This window comes from Cervus elaphus, chromosome 3 (assembly GCF_910594005.1).
Source record: "Cervus elaphus chromosome 3, mCerEla1.1, whole genome shotgun sequence".
In the NCBI taxonomy this organism is placed as follows: domain Eukaryota; kingdom Metazoa; phylum Chordata; class Mammalia; order Artiodactyla; family Cervidae; genus Cervus; species Cervus elaphus.
Genome location: NC_057817.1, coordinates 46,285,506 through 46,304,961, shown reverse-complemented (window position 1 = coordinate 46,304,961; position 19,456 = coordinate 46,285,506). Strand labels below are relative to the sequence as shown.

At 39.4% G+C, this 19,456-nt stretch overlaps 1 protein-coding gene across 1 annotated transcript in view; it reads left to right on the top strand.

Annotated features, from left to right (window-relative positions):
• HMGA2 (high mobility group AT-hook 2) overlaps positions 1–19,456 on the top strand; it is a 144,091-nt gene that overhangs the window by 12,769 nt on the left and 111,866 nt on the right. Inside the window, exon 3 of the mRNA XM_043887943.1 lies at positions 1,175–1,225. Coding sequence (XP_043743878.1) covers positions 1,175–1,225 — 51 coding nt within the window. The remainder of the gene's footprint in view (positions 1–1,174; positions 1,226–19,456) is intronic.

Genomic DNA, 19,456 nt, shown 5'->3' with positions numbered 1-19,456 from the left:
CCTGGCTCAGGTTACCTCTATTTTTGTGTTTATAGAGCCTTGAGAAGATTCTCATACAGAGAAGAGTATATACTAACTTTTTTTTACTCTGGAAATGAAAATTATAAACATATTTTTATAGAAGGAGTGTATGATGGGTGTGTGTGGGTGAATTTCGGGATTACAGTAGGGGTGATGAACAGAGAAATTACTTTATAGTATTAAAATCTTACTCAAAAGGGAAGAAATAACTGTGATACCAGAAAACTCTTCTGTGAAGTAAAGCAATGAAACAAACTCTCAAGGTAGTTAGAAATAGATTCATGTCAGGTCTGTGTTGAGTATGAAATTGTTAATAATATACATTTTTTATTATTATTTTTAGCATCCCTAGTTTCTATCTCAGAGATAAACATTGATGATTTCTGCCAGCTTATTTTGCTTTCTCTGCTTTGGATGAACTGATAGACAGGTGATTGTTTGAGGCAAAGAATAGGAAATGAACTGTGTAGAGGTGTGCTAATATTTGTTTCTTTGATTTGGAAGCCCGTATATTTTCACTCACATTTAGATTTGCTTTTGATTAACAATGTACTTTGTAATGTAGAAGTACTTTGTAAATTGTACAGTAATATATAGTGCTACTTTTCATAATTTTAGTTTTGCTATAGAAAGAAAATCATTTAAAAAACTTTTTAAAATCTTACTTTACATAGTTATAGATATGTGGGAATTCCTTTTTTTATTACATACAGAAAAAAGGATAAAATGGCTTTTTTGTTTGTTTTTGGCTGCACCATGTGGCTTATGGGATCCCTACCTTGTTCTATTCTTGGTCTCCTGTTCTCTTCTTCTGTCTTAACCAGGGATTGAACCCAGGCCCAGGCAGTGAAAGCCTGGAATCCCAACCACTAGACCACCAGGGAACTACTGCAAAATGGCTTTTTAAAAGCATTTTCATGCATTTCAGAGGTCATTCCAGGAGAGTCTTATTAGGGTGAGGGTTGCCTAGATCTCTCTTTGCATCATGGAATGAAAAATGAAGAAGATGAGCCTTCAAGAAGACTGAGACTGTAAAAACAATGTCAGTAACTCATGTGCAAACCAGAACATTCTACTTGGAATGGGTCCTTGCTGCAGCACTTACAAGAAATGTCAGGTAGGAAACGATATGACTTCCTTTTTCATTTTGCAGAAAGCAGAAGCCACTGGAGAAAAACGGCCAAGAGGCAGACCTAGGAAATGGGTGAGTAATAAGATAAAATTTGTGTTCTTTTTTTGTAATGAAAAATTTCTGGGTTCTTTTTGTTGTTGTTGTTGTTAATTTATTTATTTTCAATTGGAGGATAATTGCTTTATAATACTGTGTTGATTTCTACCATAACCTGAATCAAACTTATCTATATATATGTTCCCTCCCTCCTGAAGCTCCCTCCCACCTCCCACCCATCCCACCCCTCTAGGTTGTCACAGAGCACCAGATTTGAGGTCCCTGCATTGTACAGTAAATTTCATTTTATCAATTACATTAATTTCTAACTTCTGGTTTGATGAATCTTTGAAAGGGTTAAGGCAAGGGACAAATTACCACCATTCCTTACCCTCAGGCTCTAGGAGTTTACTCAAAACACTTTTCTTTCCTGGGAGTGTCTCCTTTTTCTACCTCTTATCAACATGAAAAGAGTCTCCACTCTTCCTTCAAATGCGGTAACAATGAGACGACTTGTTCCCTGGGTTGAGTAACTAAGGTTAAAGGGTATTATGAAATGTTGGAAGTTGATTACAAATGGTGATAAAATTCAGATGAAATGTGTGTATGAGATAACTTTTTACCTCTTTCTTTTCATTTCTTATTGTTACTATTTCCTGGATGACTTGGCTTTGGACATATCTCATTTTCTAGGTGGTTTGTGTTTTCCTTTTCACATTGCCTTTGTTAGGAAACCAGGTTTTAATCTCCAGTTTTTCTTGCTTCCGTTAGTGGTCATTTTTACATACTGACAATGGCTTCCATGCAAGCTTACTTGACTGCATAGGCACACAGATCCTGTATCTTTTTGAGGTCAGAAAATCACTGATGGCTGAACGTGCGTGCTCAATCGCTAAGTTGTGTTCAACTGTTTGCGACTCCATGGACTGTAACTCGCCGGGCTTCTCTGTTCATGGGATTTTAGATCGAACCCAGGTCTCCTGCGTTACAGGCCTATTCTTTACTGTTGAGCCGCCAGGGAAGCCCTTGTTTGGAGTGATGTCATCTAAATGGCAACTCTCTCCCTGACCCAGGGATTGAAATCATGTCTCCTGCATTAGCAGGCAGATTCTTTACTGGCTAAGCCACATGGGATGGCTTTACTGATTTTACCACTTGGAGCTTATTGTTTATACTGCTACATTACCTTGCTCTTCTGGTCTGTCTTTCCCAGTTACAGAGGAGAGAAGTCTCAAAACGAATAAAACCATTTCTCAAGAAAAATGACGGCATCTTCCCTACCCAGGATCATCTATGATGGGATCTTTAGCCTTCCCATTCTCTCTTCTGTGGTTCCGTCTTCATGTTTCATCTTTTTCCAGAGTTCCTTTGCTTCTCTGCTGGATTGCATTTTCCTGTTAGTTCGCCGTTCCTCTCCCATCAAGAATTCTGCATCCCTTTCTATTTATACTTTGGTATTGCCTTTCATTCAGTTTATTCATCTTCTTGTATTTTTTCCCTCTCTGCTCAACATGTATTAGGATTAGAGTTCTTAGCACAAGGAAATGGGGATGATCTTTAGATTAAAAACATCTCCATGTTGCAGGGTAAACTTAAATAAGAGCGTTTCATTCAAAACCTTCTGGTCCAGAAATGAATTCTCTCCAAACCAACCCACCAGGTGGTGATCATCTAGACTCTGCTTGATTACTTTTCATGTTAGGAAACTCACGTCCTCTTAAGGCTGCCTCTTCTTTCCTGGAAAGCTCTGGACAGTAGAAAATACTTCCATCTGACTCCCTGTAACTTCCATTCACTGTTCCTAGGCCTCCCTCCTGGGAAATATCCAGAGTAATTGTTGTTACTTTTACTTGTGATAGCTCTTCAGATAGTTGAAGGCAATTAACATATAAACTCTTTGTTCTCTTTTCTGGTTTGAATATCTCCAAGCCTTTAGCTCTTCCCCTTAAAGAAACATTCTTCTTATTCTCCTCTGAGTATGCTTGTTTTCTTTGTCTTTTGTAATATGTCACCCAGAACTTAGTATCATATTCCAGGTGTGGGCTCCATAACCAGTGGGTTTATTACCTCTCTTGTTAGACATATGGTTCCAGTTACCTATTACTGTTTCATCAACCACCCCAAAACTTAATAATGTAGAAAGGAAAAAAAAAAAAACACAAAAAAACCTCATGGATTCTTTGTGTCAGGAACATGGATAGGGCACAACAGAAATAGAAAGGCTTGTTTCTGATTCAGGATGTCTGGGGCTTCAGCTGGGAGGACTCAAGAGACTCCAGATGTGTGTGTGGGGGGGTACCTTTCATGCTTGGGGTAGAATCTGGAAGTATCTTCACTCACAGGGCTGGTGCTTTTGCAGAATTGGCTTAAAGTCTGGATGCATCTGAGAATGTCCTCTGGAGCATCCATACACATAGCCTTTCCACCTTCGTGGTCTCAGGGTAGGTAGTCAATCTTCTAACATGCACTCTGGCCTTCCAGAGAGCATGTTCTCCCCAGTGAGGAGAAAGCTGCAAGCAAGGCCTTTTTTTACCTTTTTTACCTTTTTACCTTCTTTTTTTTTTTTTTTAATGTGGACCATTTTTAGAGTCTTACTGAATTTGTAGCAATATTGCTTCTGTTTTAAGTTTTGGTTTTTTGACCACAAGGCATGTGGGATCTTAGCTCCCCATCTAGGGATCGAACCCACACCCCCTGTATTGGAAGGCAAAGTCTTAACCACTGGACCACCCACAAGTCCCAAGCCTTTTTTTACTTAGACGTCAGAAAGTGCTATTCCATTACACTAGTAAGCACACTACTGAGTAAGCTGGTTTTGGCATACATATCAAATATAGATCTGCCATTTTATTTTTTATTTTTTCTTCCATTCAACAAATATTCATTGACTTTCTTCCAGGGGATGCAATGGTAAGAACAACAGACTCTGCCCCTGATGGAGGAAGCTGTGATTAGTTGAAGAGTCATGCAGACAACTGTAACTTTGCCATCTGTGTTCAGTGCTGGGAAGGAGCAATAAGGGTGCTCTCAGGGGATGCAGTCATAATGTGATTGCTGTAGGGAGACCAGGAAACACTTTTCTGAGGTGATCCTTGGCTGTGGTCTTGGGGATCTGTAGTGACTAACCAGCTGAAATATACCTTAGACAGAGGAAGTAGTGCTTGGAAAGGCCCTGTGGCTGGAGGGAATACACTCAATAGGGGTGAAAAGCCAGTGTGACTGGGTCGGAGGGATCAAAGGGTGCAGGTGGGAGATGAGACTGGACAGGCGGATGGAAACTTTGCTCACCAAGTTAAGGAAGGGTGTAGAAAATCATATACATTTTATTTATTTGCTTGAATGATTTTGCTCATGGAGGTGAAATGACCAGATTGTGTTTCAAAAAGATGCCTTGGCTATAGCATGGAGAATATAGGTTTGCCATTTTCTAAGCATCAGAACTAAAAGGGCATCAGTGGAATATATCTGATTGAACTCATCAATAAGAAAAACCTGTATAAACTTTCTTACAGGCAACAAAATAGGAAATAGATAAGTTGTTTGAAATAACGAGATTAATGTTGCTAAAATGAAATGAAATTCATTGTAAGCAAATACAATGAGGTTTAGCCAGCACACAGCTTCTATCTAAGTAAAGCCCCAACCCAGCTTTATTTAGATATAATTGATGCTTTTGAACTGTGGTGCTGGAAAAGACTCTTGAGAATCCATTGGACAGCAAGGAGATCAAACCAGTCAATCCTCAATGAAATCAACCCTGAATATTTATTGGAAGGACTGGTGCTGAAGCTGAAGCTCCAATGCTTTGGCCACCTGATGCGAAGAGTTAACTCATTAGAAAAGACCCTGATGCTGGGAGAGATTGAAGGCAGGAGGAAAAGGGGACGACAGAGGATTATGAGATGTTCGGATGGCATCACTGACTCAATGGACATGAGTTTGAGCAGACTCCAGCAGATAGTACAGGACAGGGAAGCAAGCCTGGCGTGCTGCAGCTTATGGGGTCGCAAAGAGTCAGACAAGATGAGCAACTGAACAACAATTGACATTTGACCTTTTGTAAGCTTAAGGAATACAACATGTTAATTTGATTTATCTTTTGCAAAATAATTACCCCAGTGGCATTAGTTAACACCTCCATCATCTTACATAATTACCATTTCTTTTTTTGTGATGGGAACATCTAAGATCTATTCTCTTAGCAACTTTCAAGAATATAATACTATATTGTCATTGTTGTTATTTAGTCGCTCAGCCTTATCTGACTCTTTTTCAACCTCTTGGACAGTAGCTTTCCAGGCTCCTCTGTCCATGGGGATTCTCCAGGCAAGAATACTGGAGTGGGTTGCCATTTCCTTCTCCAGGGGATCTTCCCAACCCAGGGATCAAACCAGCATCTCCTGCATTAGCAGGTGGGTTCTTTCTCATTGAGCCACCAGGGAAGCCCATAATACTGCACTGTGAACTCCAATCACAACGCTAGATCTCCAGAACTTATTACTGAACGTTTGCACCCTTTGACCAGTATTTCCTCATTACCCCTGTACCTTCTCCCAGCCCCTGGCAACCACTATTCTACTGCCTTCTATAAATTCAGCATTTTTGGATTCCACACAAACACTATCAGACTTTCTTCACTTAGCATAATGTCTTCAAGGTCCATCCATACAGATAGCAGGACTTCTTTCTCTCTCTGGCTGAATAATGGTCGTCATCTGTGTCTACCACATCTCCTCAGGCACTCATCTGTTGATGGACTCTTCAGTTCCATATCTTGCCTCTTAACTGGCCTTCCTACCTTTCACCTTTTCTACCTTTGGCTTGCCTGTATTTTCCAGTTAACCTGCATAGGGTATACTCACATCACTGATCTTCATGGAAACTCCCTCTGGATCCACAGACGGCCACTGAACTGATTACAACCTTCCCTAGCTCTTTGAAGTCCCTGCAGTTTATACCCACCTCCCTTTATGCCTTTCTTTCCCACTAATTCTCTCACAGCCAATGTTTCAGCCACACTGGAATAAAATATGTAATAATTAAAGGACCTAAATGTTTTTATTTTCTCAACGGAGTCTTGCTTATTGGAGGGAGATCTGGATTCCAGGCACCTGATATTCAGGCTGGATGAGGAGCCCATGTGAAGCGCCCACCACAAAAGCCCTTGCCTTTCTGGGAATAATTGGGCCATCCTCATCGACCCTTCCTGGTTCCTGATTTTTACTGGCTGTGAGAATGGAAAATATTGTGTAGTGAATTGTTACAAGACCCTGATTTGTTCCCCAAAGAAGAGTTGTTCTACTTAGAAAAGGAAATAGAAGGAAATTGTGTATTTTTTTTTCTCAACAGCGTGTTTCCTCTTTGCTCATATATATTCTGTTGGATAGAGTGTGCACGGCCGGTCACAGCAAGGCATTCAGTTCAAGGGCATTCTTTACTGGAGAGCTTGTACTAAAGAAATAAATTATTGCATTTTCCATAGGAAATAAGCCTTGTACTTTATAGTAAGCTCAATTTTTTTCCAACAGTGTCATTCACTGATTTCCCTGTATTAGAGCTATGTTTTTGAACTGACAGGATTTACTAGATACAGGATCTAAAAGCCAAATTGCTCCCCTTTTATTCTTCTCATTTGTTTTGTTTTAAAAGTTCTTTTGCTTTTAAAAAGAAGTCTTGTACATTTTGTAGTGTCCTGTAACAGGCCTGGAAGAAGATATCTACCGTGTAACCCTCTCATCCGATGTGATTGGAATCAGTACTGGGTAGGTTACTCCAAAGTTGATTAGCCAAAAGTGTGTAGCTGTCGAAGCGGAATTTGTGCCAGTTTCGCCTCTTCGGGGGATGGAGTGTTGACTAATCCAGTGACAAATAGCTAGACTTTGTTTAAGCTCACTTATTCTGTTTACTTTATTCCCCTTTGCCTTCTTTTTCTTTTCTGAGTTTGAATCAGATTTCAGATCCATTATTCTGAAGAGCTGCTTTGGACTTTCACATCTTTTGGGTCTGGAGGAAGTGGGAGGTGAAGGAAGGAGAGAGAAGTGGGACCTGAATTTCTACTGGTCTCTTGAGTCAGGAACTCAGGATTTGGCATTCAGGTGGCTTGGGTTCAAATTCTGGTCCATCACTTGACTCACTGGAATTTTAAGCAAATTACATGACCTTTTAAAAGACACTTTAAAGATTATTTTAAATATTTAATTAACTAATCTTCTAATTTAAAAGATTACTTAATTTTAGATAATTATTTTAATTGTTTCAGGTATATAACATGCTGATTCACAATTTTTAAAGATTATATTTCACTTATAATTATCATAAAATATTGGCTGTATTCCCTATGTTGTACTGTCTATCTTTGTTAGATTGTTTTAGTCATAGTATTTTGTACCTCTTAATCTCCTACCCTTCTCTTGCCCCTCCCGCATACCCTCTCCCCACTAGGAGCCCCTATTCTCTATGTGTACTAGTCTGTTTCTTTTTTGTTATATTCATTAGTTTTATTTTTTAGATTCCACATGTAATTGATATCATACAGTGTTTGTCTTTTGTCTCTTTCCCTGTTCCACTTAATGGAATAAACTGCAAATTTTCCTTTCTTTTTTTATGGCTGTGTAATATTCCATCATTTTATGTATATCACATCTTCTTAATCCATTTGTCTGCTGATGGGCACTTAGGTTGCTTGCATATCTTGACTATTGTAAATAATGCTGCTGTGAACTTTGGGGGTACATTTATCTCTTTGAATTAGTGTTTTCATTTATTTTTTATATTTTTGATAAATACCCAGAAGTGGGATTGCTGGGTCATGTGGTAGTTCTGTTTTCAGTTTTAAAGGTCTAGGTTCCTCCTCTTTAAACAGATCGCAAGAGTGGTACATTGTTTATAGAGTTGTGTGAGGATTAAATAGGGTATTGATGCAAAGGGCTTAATAGAAGATCTGGCATATAGTAAGTACTCAGTAAATGTTCGACATTATTGTTAATTCCACTCTGCACTTTGATGTAGATATTACAGACAGCCTAAACCCTAATTACTTATAGCTGCATATAGTTACACATGGAGTGAGGTGACAATTATATATCAAACTCACCAAGCATTAGGTCATTAGGTCTTTAATATATCTGCTGAATATCATCAAGTTTAAGAATAGCTTATAAGTAATACTAAATTGCATTTTAAATCTATTTATAGTTAAGGAAAATAATTTAAATCGCAGCTTATAAGCCTGCTCATCTAGAGGTTTGATGTCATATGTTGTTCATCAATTTGAAAAGTAGAATTTCTGCTTTTTGCCTCAATAGGCACATGCAGAGCTATTCTGGCTTCTTTAGAACCTGTTTAGATATCTGTTAGTCAATCCTTTTGCCAGTTGAAGCTAGGCATTTCATATTTATTTGTATTTCTCCATTTTGGCCTTAGAAAGGAGCCCATCACACAACTGATTTAGTGATGGAAAATATTTGGCAAAAGTTTTAGAGAGTGGAGCTAAGGCTCAAGAATACATGGCAATAATAAAGATGTTAACCTTGTATATGAAATGCTCCATCCAGATGTTGCTTTATGAAGCAGCTAGTGCTTCTGGAGGAAAAGAAGCGAGGACAAAATAATAAAGACTAAATCAGTGGGAACCAGGGATGTTTTTAGGTGTTTTGTTTTCAGAGTATCTTTATGAGAAAGGAAATTAACAACCGGAGGGAAATACTCCCCAATATGAATTAATGGTTTGTAAAGGAAAAAAAAAAAATCATTCTGGAGATACTGAAATTGACCTAGAAATTGACCCAAGTACCAGATGCTGAAGCTTAACTTCAGTTGGTCACTAGAAAGTTACTAACAAACCCCAGCTGTTTTCTCAGATTGCTGATTCTCTTCTTTTGGTGGGGTGTGTGCAGTATGTTGATTTAAAAATATGCATTTCCATTCCATCTCTTTTGAGGGACAGTTGTCTTTCTTTTATAAAAGAACTTGTGATCACGAGAAGGTGATGTAATTTCATTTGTTAGTCAAACATTCTAGATAGGCGGCAAGAGCTTTTTGTTTTTCTGAGTTTGTAGAAATCTAGAAACTTAAATTATGATTTAAAAATCAAGTGGGAGGAACTAAATCAGAATAAAACCTATTACAACTAGACTGATTGAAACTCTTTGGGTTTCTTCTAAATATTCCAAGCATTGATGTATTGAAGAACCTGAAATTTACTGTTGAAAACATTGGGTTCTCATTTCCATTATTTTTTTCCCTCCAGATGTTTTACTTTTTTTTAACTTTTAGCCACTTGTAATTTAATACTTGCTTGTCTAAACTGAAAATATTTCTTCTATGGTTAGAAAGAAATATCCAATAATGCATATTGCAGATAACTATAACATTTTACTGAGGGAAAGAAATGACTTTGATAGAACATCAAAAACCATCTATTAATGGAGTACATGAAGATAAAACCATTTTTCATTTGAACATGTAAAAATAACATGCTTTAAAAACCTAGAAATGCTTCCTCTAAAACACATGTTTTTGACATATGCTCAGTAATTATAATACAGATTTTCTGATGCTTATAATGTGTTCAGTACTGGTAAACTGTATTTTCTGAAACTACCTTCTTTGCAGTATTTTGTAATAAAAATGGAGTTTTTTTGGGGGGGGTGGGTGGCAAACCATAACAGAACTCTGTGGGGGAAAGTGATTTAAGTTAGCTTTCTTTTTAAATAACTTATTGCAAAATTCCCTAAAATGCTTATTTTAAGTTACAAGATTAAATAATGAAAACACTAATAGGTAAATCATGCTCAGAATGGAAGAATTGGATTTGATCATTCGTATTCTGATCCAGTCTCTTTTTTGCTTGTTTCAGCGTTGAAGCCCTATTCCTAATTTTTCAGTTTAATGATATTTTTAACAAAGAGATTGATAGCTAGCTCTTCTTGGTCCTCCAGTTCAGTTCGGCATGACCACCTTCTACCAGATGCTGACCACTCAGGATTATTCAGACATTGACCTTCGGGTCCACTCTGCTCAAATGATTCTACCACAGTGGCCATGTGGTTTTGTTAAACTATGATCCAGGAATAATATGTTATCCACTTGTGGCTGAGTGGCAGATTATAGACAGGAGGCAGTTAAAATAAATGTCCCGTTTCTCTACCCAAATAATCAGATCAGTAAACTCTTGGCCAAGGTAGTTATCTCAGTTTCACTCTAATTAAATGTCAGGTGCTATGAAATTCAGTGACCATTTTATATGACAGTAAATGTATTAAAGACTTTATCCATACTACCATACACTTATTTTCTTATGTTTCCCCAAATCTGAGTTTTTATGGATGGCAGTAAATATTTCTAAAACACTGGAAACCCTCCTGTCATGTATAAATGACACTAATATGCCATATATATTTTTTCAACAAGGTAAGATAGGTAAAAATGTTACTCCATATGTCAAGAGAACGTTTTTGTTCTCTTTTAAAGAGTGGAATCTGTTTTTAAGGTGTTTTTTTTAACCAAGGAGTTCTTGATTCTAAACTTGTCCATTTTTGGCAAAATTTCGGTCCAGTGGGATTTAATCAAACCTACTGTTTCTTTTCTGGACATAGGTAAAGATGGTTTTGATGAGCTATGTACCTTTGGGCAGGTTGCTCAATGTACTCAACACTTTTTCTCCCATTTAAGTAGGAATGGTCTATCCATAATTAATGACTGTCAAGCATTTTGAGCTGCAAAACCTTTATTGCTACTACCAGCACTAGTATCCAGGGACTGATTGTTGATTCTGTAGAAGGTTCAGCCTCCTGTTCCCTTTTCTGTGGTGTTTTTCCTGCTCCCCTCTGCTGCCTGCCCTTTGGCCATTTCACTGCTCATTAGCGCCTCCACCAGATGGGGGGCAGGCCTGGGAACAGGGTTCAACTCTGGTAAAAGGCTTGGTGGGAAGGAGGCTGGGAGTAATGACAGACATACGGTTTTCAGATTACCTGTGGATATGATACATCCAAGCTACCCCCAAACCCTGTCCTCAGGGGTAAATTCAGTGTAGCCATGACATTGAAGTTTATTTTTTATTCATTATTCATTCTTATAATACATTTATAAAACTTTATGATAAATTTTCATTCTTATAATTTTAGAAGTAAAATATCTTTTTCAGAATGCTATTGGAAGTGAAGTCTCTTTTTTGTTTTTCCTTCGCATTGATGAGTGGCTGCGGATCAGGCTTCGTTTAGTAAGGCTTTGTCTCTGTTCAAAGACAGAGGAATTGCACTGTCTACTCTTGCATTTTGCGACCTTATGGACTGTATCCCGCCAGGCTCCTCTCTCCATGGGGTTTTTCAGGCAAGAATACTGGTGTAGGTTGCCATTTCCTTCTCCAGGGGATCTTCCCGACTCAGGAATCGAACCTGCATCTCTTACATCTCTTGCATTGGCAGGCAGGTTCACCACTAGCGCCACCTGGGCAGTGGACTCTTGGATTAGAGGCAGGTTGGGGAATGACAGTTGTTTAAATTCTGGCAAATGGAGATTGCCTTATGAAGCAAAAGGCACCCTGTTGGGGTGTTAAAGGATCAGAGAGCTCACCCTACCTCTATGACCAAGGGAAGCCATGTCCTCACATTGTGCTGTGGTTTCACTGTATTAAGCCAAAAAGTGCACTTCACGTGTCTCTTTGAACATAATAGTGTGCAGAGGGCTCAGCGTGTAAGACAGACAGTGTGGACAGAGAAGAAACTTAAGCACTTCGGTTCACGTGTTTGTTTGTTTGTGTCTTTCGTGGCTCGACCATTTAAACCCTAGGGCTTCAGTTCTGAGACCTTTTGATTTTATGACTTTCCGTTTGTCTAACAAAGTCTTCCGGCGATATTATGGATCAAGGCTTGTGCTAGGTCCTGGGAATGTAGAGGCCAACAAAATAGGTGGAGGCTGCCTTTGGGGTGTTCACAACCAAATAGGAAACCTGATACCAGCTCGTCAGGTCACGACTCTGTGCTTCAGATGTCTTGCGGGTAAATTAAAGCCCAGATTTCAAATATTTTGAGCTCTTTAGAATTAAAGAGACCTTCCATAGAAGTGATTATGTTGCTTTGAACTTAACTAGATATAACATTTGTGAATTAGTTGTACTGGTGGGCTTAGAGTTATATTCTCTTACATAGCACCGTGGCAAATATCCAGGCTAATATCAGATGTATGATTTATTAAAATAGTTCGATTATATTTAGTTACATGTGTGCTCAGTCGTGTCTGACTCTTTGCGACCCCTTGGACTGTAGTCGCCAGGCTCCTCTGTCCATGGGATTTTCCAGGAAAGAATACTGGAGTGGGGTTAGCTGAGAAGCTAATAGCTGAGAAGCCTATATTTAGTTAAGTTAGACTTAAAACAATAGGTGGGCTTCCCCGGTGGCTTAGTGGTAAAGAATTCACGTGCTATTGCAAGGAGACTCGGGTTCAGTCTGTGGGTTGGGAAGATTCCCTGGAAAAGGAAATGACAACCCACTCCAGTATTCTTGCCTGGGAAATCCCATGGACAGAGGAGCCTGGCAGGCTTCAGTCCATGGGGTCGCAAAAAAAGTCGGACACGACTTAGCAACTAAACAACAACAATAAAAAGACAGATATTAAATAGTCAGATACAGGCTCCAAAAAGAAAAGGAGAAAGGGAAGCAGAAAGACCAGAGTAATCCTCTTGAGCCGCCATTCTAGCATATATTCATCTTGTTTTCTCTCTTTGTTCTTGCAAAAAGAATTTAATTTATATTTATCAAATGATGTAAAGATCACTAGGTAGTAAAACAACTTGATCATATATTTTAATGTTTCAGAATCGTGCTCCCATTTGTATTTAAAAATTAGGCCTAGGAGGGTAGAGAGCAGGCTATAGTTATCTTTTTACCCTCAGCACCTAGGACATAGGAAGGAATTCAGCAAAGTGATTAAGAGCTCAGACTGCCTGGTTCCCTTATCAGCTTATCAAGGCAAGTTGCTCATTGTCACCAGCCCAGTCTCCCTGTGTGCAAAACAGAGGTTAATAATACTTCTTATTCCTTAGGATTGTTTCATAAGAATTAAATGAGAAGCCTTCAAAATTTTTTATTCATCAAGAGACAAGCACTCAATAGAGTATAAGCATAGATGTTAGTATAGGTTCAGGTCCATAGCAAGACTTAATAAATGTCTGGTGAACAGAGTGATAGTATTTCATTCGTGTGCATAAAGCATGGCCTTTCAGTTTTTGGTTCCAGTAATAAATGTGGATTTGAATTGAGTTCCGTCTTTAATCAGAGGATTTGTATTTTTGAAGAGCCCTCACAAGGGTTAAAAGCACAACCTGTAGGCATCAAAGCCATGTTTATAATGATTTTGAATTCCAGCCTATGCCTTTCCACTTGAGAAGTACGCTGTGAGCCACTATCAGCCAGGCCCAATGCAGACTTTGAACGCCTTGCTCTATATTAATGTTTCCATTTGCTCACCCCTGGAAATAGCATTCTGCTTTCCAAAATAGACTCTGGCACTGTACCTTAAAAGAATTTTTTGTCACAGCTTTGGATCATCAGAAAAACAGAAAAGAACTTTATTGGCAAAACGTCACAAGATAATTTTCAAAGATAGTTTCTGATTTTTTTTCTACATGAACTCATTTTCATTGTCTCCCATTTCCTTCCCTCCTGATTTTTAGTACTAACCTGCAAATAAAGATGAGGAGAATCAGTTGATAACTGTTTACTTCTTTGATTTCTTTCAAGGCTATTTTGAAACACTTAAAATGACACATGAAGCAGTGGGGTTTATAGCTAGGGATTCATTGGGGGGAAATCTAACGCCCTAGGTTTACATCACTGTAGGGATAAGGACTTCACAGTCGGAATAACATAGGTAGCAATGTCACATAACTTAGAAGTTTAAGCATTAACATTACCAATAAAGGAAGTGCAGGTCGACCAAGTTTCTAGACAATCCAAATATTTTCAGTCTTGAGCGAGCACCCTATTGCAGGAGGCACCAACACCCAGGGGGGTGTATGGAGGAGCAGGGAATCGTGAAGATTAGAGCTGATACTATTCTATATCAAATACCATTTGTTTTGCAGTCTTTTATCATTCCCTGTTTCAAATGATTCTGATATCAGAGAAGATGTATACCCCCCAGTGAGTCTGAAGTTGATCCCATAATCTAATTTCTTCATTACAGAATCTCAGTAAGAAAATATATTTTCTTTCCTGCCATTGTCCTTTCAGATGGCCCAACTTTAATGGTCTTTAAATTACCTAATGGACTTCCCAGGTGGCATAGTGGTAAAGAATCCACCTGCCAATGCAGGAGACAGAAGAAACTCAGGTTCGATCCCTGGGTTTGGAAGATCCCCTGGAGTAGGAATGGTTAACCCACTCCACTGTCTTGCCTAGGAAATCCCGTGGAAAGAGGAGCCTGGCGGGCTACCGTCCACAGGGTTGCAAAGAATCAGACAGGGCTGAGCACGCACACACAAATTCCCCAGTGCATTTTGATGAAGCATTTGCAGACCTGGCTCACTCTCAGTTGGTAGATCTGGGGTGGAACTGCAAGTACAAATGACCATCTCTGTGGCCCCCCCCATTCTCTTGAGAGACTGGCATTCGGTGAGGAGTGCTTTTCATACCACTGGACTTTTCATACCACTTATGAAATCCCATAACATTTCATTCTCCTGCGCTCTTACTCAATTTTCCATTTCTCTACTAGGAGTAGGTTATGTTTGATTTTTACGTCCTTCCATCTCCTTTCTTATCTTTGGACCATGTATTTCCCATATGGATTGGATGAAAATGAACTCATTCCCAACCCTAATTCACTTCCCTATAATTCTTTTCAGAGAAGTGGTATAGAGTTTACTGACTTTCCATTTGGATTTGCCATTTAGAGTGCTCATTTCCAGGCTATCAAACCAAAACAATGGTTTATTAAGTCTGTATTTTTATTTGGTCATGCTCTTCCTCCAGTGGTAATCTACTTCTTTTGTAGGCATTAAAATTGACCAATGAATCAGCCAGGCTTAGGATTTTGTGTGTTGTTTGCATGGTGTTTAGGCAGCTAATGAGCTACACAGAATTGTTTGAACTCTATAATATTATAAGCAGAAAAATGGCAACTTTGTCTAATGCATAACCAGTCTGTTTTGCTGTTAAATCCCTAATCTCAGTGGAGATCAATTGGAACCCTTTTTAGAAATTACAGGAAAAAAATTTCTCTATTACCTTACTTGCATTGTCAAAACCTCTCAAGGATTCCTTAGTATTCACAGGGAACTCATTCACATCATACCCATTGGCAACACATGGTTTTCTATTAATTGCATGCATCCTATTAATATATAGATTGTATAGTGTGAGAGAACTTGGCCATACATGGTCACGGTATGAAGAATTCCTTTGTGACTAACAATTTTTTTTTAATGAATAAAGAATTTTTTGCCTGAGATTATTAAAATACGGTGTGTATTCAGCACTACTATTTGCTGTTGTTTTAAGTAATATGTTTTGATAAGATTTTAGACCGCCATGTGAGAAGCTGACATTTTATATCCATGAGGCAAACACAGCTTTTTGAATCTTCATGAAAATTTAGGTGTCCTATTTTGTGGTTTTATCTTCTCATGAATTTTTTGAGAAAATGTTTAGACTGATTTCCTTACAGTCATGAAAGTCTCTTTGGGAGAACTTACGTATGTGAAAAAGCCATCTAGAAAGGAGATTTCTTGAGTACCCTTGGTAATGGCGTGCAAGTTTAATCACTCCGCCTGTGACAGGAAGGTCTTAAGACGTTCAACCTAAATTTCTCCTTATACGGTTTTCAGTTCATTTCCTCTTGTCTTGTTCCTAATGGTGATAGAGAACATCTGGTATGTCCTTTTTCAAAATAAACCTTCGTACTTGGAGTAGCAGAAAGTGTGCACACGTTGGGTCCTAACAGATTTGGGTTTGAGTCTGAGCCTTATCTCTTACAAACCTTAGGCCGTTGTTACCTCTCTGATCCTGAATTTCTTCTTTTGTAAAGTGAGACTGATCATCCTTCCCTTGCAGTTTTAGCTAACACATCCCATTCCTGGTAAAGCCTCAAAATGTGGTATCTTGTATTGTTATTGTTAAAATCTGTGAAATTTTATTGTCAGCTTTTTCATTTTGCGTAATAACATTCCCGAGTCTTTCTGACAATGTTCTTTTTTCCAGCCCACTGATCATAGTTCTGGGTTTCCCAGGTGGCTTGGTGGTAAAGAATCTGCCTGCCAATGCAAGAGACACAGGAGTGGGGGCTTTGATCCCTGGTTGGGAAGATGCTCTGGAGGAGGTAATGGCAACCCCCTCCAGTATTTCTTGCCTGAAAAATTCCGTGGACAGAGGAGCCTGGCAGGCTGTAGACCATGGAGTCGCAAAGAGACAGACGTGGGGCAGACATGACTAAGCGTGGACACATACAACCATGGTTCTAAACAAGACTTCAGATGGTGTGGTGGTGGAACGCTAGGTTTGCAATGAAAAGCCTCTCTGACTTCTTTTCCAACTTACTGAATTTCTAGCTATATGACCTTGGACAAGTCACTTAACATCCTTGAGTCTGTTTGCTCATACGTAAGATGGAGATGATAATTCTATCTTCTGTGCCTTCCTCACTGGATTGGAGTGAGGATAAAAAGTCATTTATAACTCACCAAGCACCACACAAGCATAAAATGATAGCAGTAAGTGTAATCAGCAAGTAAAATTTAATACTTTACAATAGGGTGAGAGAAATTGGTCTTGTTGCGTAACTTTTAAAACATAGGTCTCTGAACTCAGCCTCACCCTTATCCTTCACAGCAATTACAGGGCATTTACTCTTTCTGTTTCCACTTTCATCAGCTCTTATGGTTAGAAGGCTAAAACTGACAACTTTCAAGGATGTACGACAGACACATATTAAAACAGTTCCAACATTACAGGGCTGGAGTTTGTGTACAGAGAGGCTGAATCAATAAGCAGAGTTAGGTGCGTAAAGACAGGGCCAGGTGTAATAAAGAGATGACATGACCCAGGAGGGGGGAAATGGGCAGCCGAAATCTCTGCAGCGATGGACAGTCATGGAGAGGATTCTAAGACTTAGGATAGCCACTGCGAAGTTCCAAACAGAAGACTGGTGTGGTCAAACACATCTGAGTAAGAAGAGAACTTTAGGACTTCTGGGACTGCTCAGAATCTAAGTGACCTTGGAGGTTAGAGGGAACCTGGGCAGGAGAGGAGATAGCCACATTTAAGTAAATATTTACATGTTTTGTTGGTTTCATTTTTTAAATCTATTGAATGTACAGTTAGAGTTTGTAGTTAATCAAAAGCTTTTCCCCATATTTGTATTTGGATTCATCTTTTTGTTTTGTTACCTCAATTCAGTTTGGTGTCAGGTTTAATTATGGAACTGAATGTGCTTAAGTTTGGGTAGCAGAGAGAGGAATTTGGTTGAATATCCCTGTTGATTACTTAAATGACTCGAGAGTCTAAGAAAACTAGCCACAGTGATGCAGCTGTTCTTTTCGGATTTGTACATGCTGCCTTCCTGGAGTCCTTTCTCCCATGGCTGTCTGTGACCTTAGCCACTGAATCATGTAATCGTTTCTGGCCTCCAGAGTCAGTGATTCTGAGTAGGCAGAGTGGTGGTGTGATGTCATGTCTGGGGCATGAGCCTGTACCCTCGCCGCACAGGTCCCACCCTTCCTGGTCTCGGCAACTCAATACACAGTGCTTGGCACATCGTGAGCGCTCAATAAATTTAGCTACTTTTCCTGTCTCTCCCTGGATCTCAAATAGGAATATCCAAATTTGAGAACACCACCATAGCATTTGACTCCCCAGTTAAAATCCACGGAGACAGCTGAGGCAGTCAGGAGGGAATGTAAGTCCAAGAAGATGGCTGCACTGGTTTATGGCACGGCTTCTCATGAATCATAGAAAGACCTCTTACAGGATTAATGAGTTTTAGTTTAATGCAAAATTGGTAAACTATGTATAATATTGTGACATTTGAAAGCATTCAGAATGAAAAATAGCTGATGGGGGTACATGTTTTGAGACGCTTGGTGTTCCGCATTTTTCTGACCTCACTCTGCACCCCCTCCCAAAAAAGGTCAGAAGGAAGCCCCCCCCCCCCCATTGTTTCCAAATTTCTAAATAGGGAAAATAACAAACTGGAAAGGAAGCTTTTGACAGCTTTACACATTTACATATGTTTTCAAAATAAAAAATTTCTTTCTTGCTCTTTCTCTGGGTAGAAAAATTAGACCCCTTTTCTTCTTTTTTCCTCCTTGACCTTACATTTTAGAAAATATATTCTTATTTTTCTTTTTAATTTAATTTCAGATTCACATGCAGTTACAAGAAATCATACAGAAAAATTCCTTTCTCAGGTTGTCGCATTTCCCCCTCAATGGTGGCATTTTGTGAAACTAGGATACAGTATCCCAGCTGGGATATTGCATGAGCACATTGCCCCCAGATTTCTCCAGCCCCGTGTGAACACGTTATGTGTGTGTTCAGCTCTGCACAACTTTACCACCTGTGTGGATTCCTGCTTCCACCACCAGAGGTATTCTTTCTGAAGACGGTCAGTTGCTTTAGAGTTTTCAGCACACCCGGCGATGACAGACATGAAGATGTGTCTTCTCTTCTAAACACACAGGAACTTTGTGTGACTGTAGGGAGGTGGTGAGTGGAAATCTGGCCCGTGGCTCCCGTCCGTGGCTGTGTACTTACTCTTTCACATTCCCTCATTAGAAAGGGCTGGCTGGCCCAGACAGAATCATAGGTGGGCTTGGCACACAGCTAACTACTTGCCTGGAGTAACTTAGGCTTTTGTACTGTATTAAGAGTTCTGCCAATTTCAGAGGCCAGGAAGCAAAGAGTTGGCCTAGGAGTGTAACACACCTGCTTTTCCCCAGGCCACAAACAGCAGGCTGATGTGAGTACCTGTTTGCCCTAGTGGGATATACTGAAACATGTCTCCAGACACCTGAGGTTGTGGATAAGTGCTTCCCCCCACCCACCCCCAGAACCTTGCTTCACACAGATTTTAGATGTCCGTGAAGACAGATATTCACTGGGGGGAAATGTCCTGTTAATTGCACTTTGCCTATCTGGCCCAGTCTCTAGAATGAACTATAGTAGAATCCCATTAGCGTGAGACCTTTAGGAATATATACAGTTGAGAATGCCACAATAAGGTGTGTGTGTGTGCACATGCATGCTCAGTCATGTCCAACTGTTTGTGACCCCA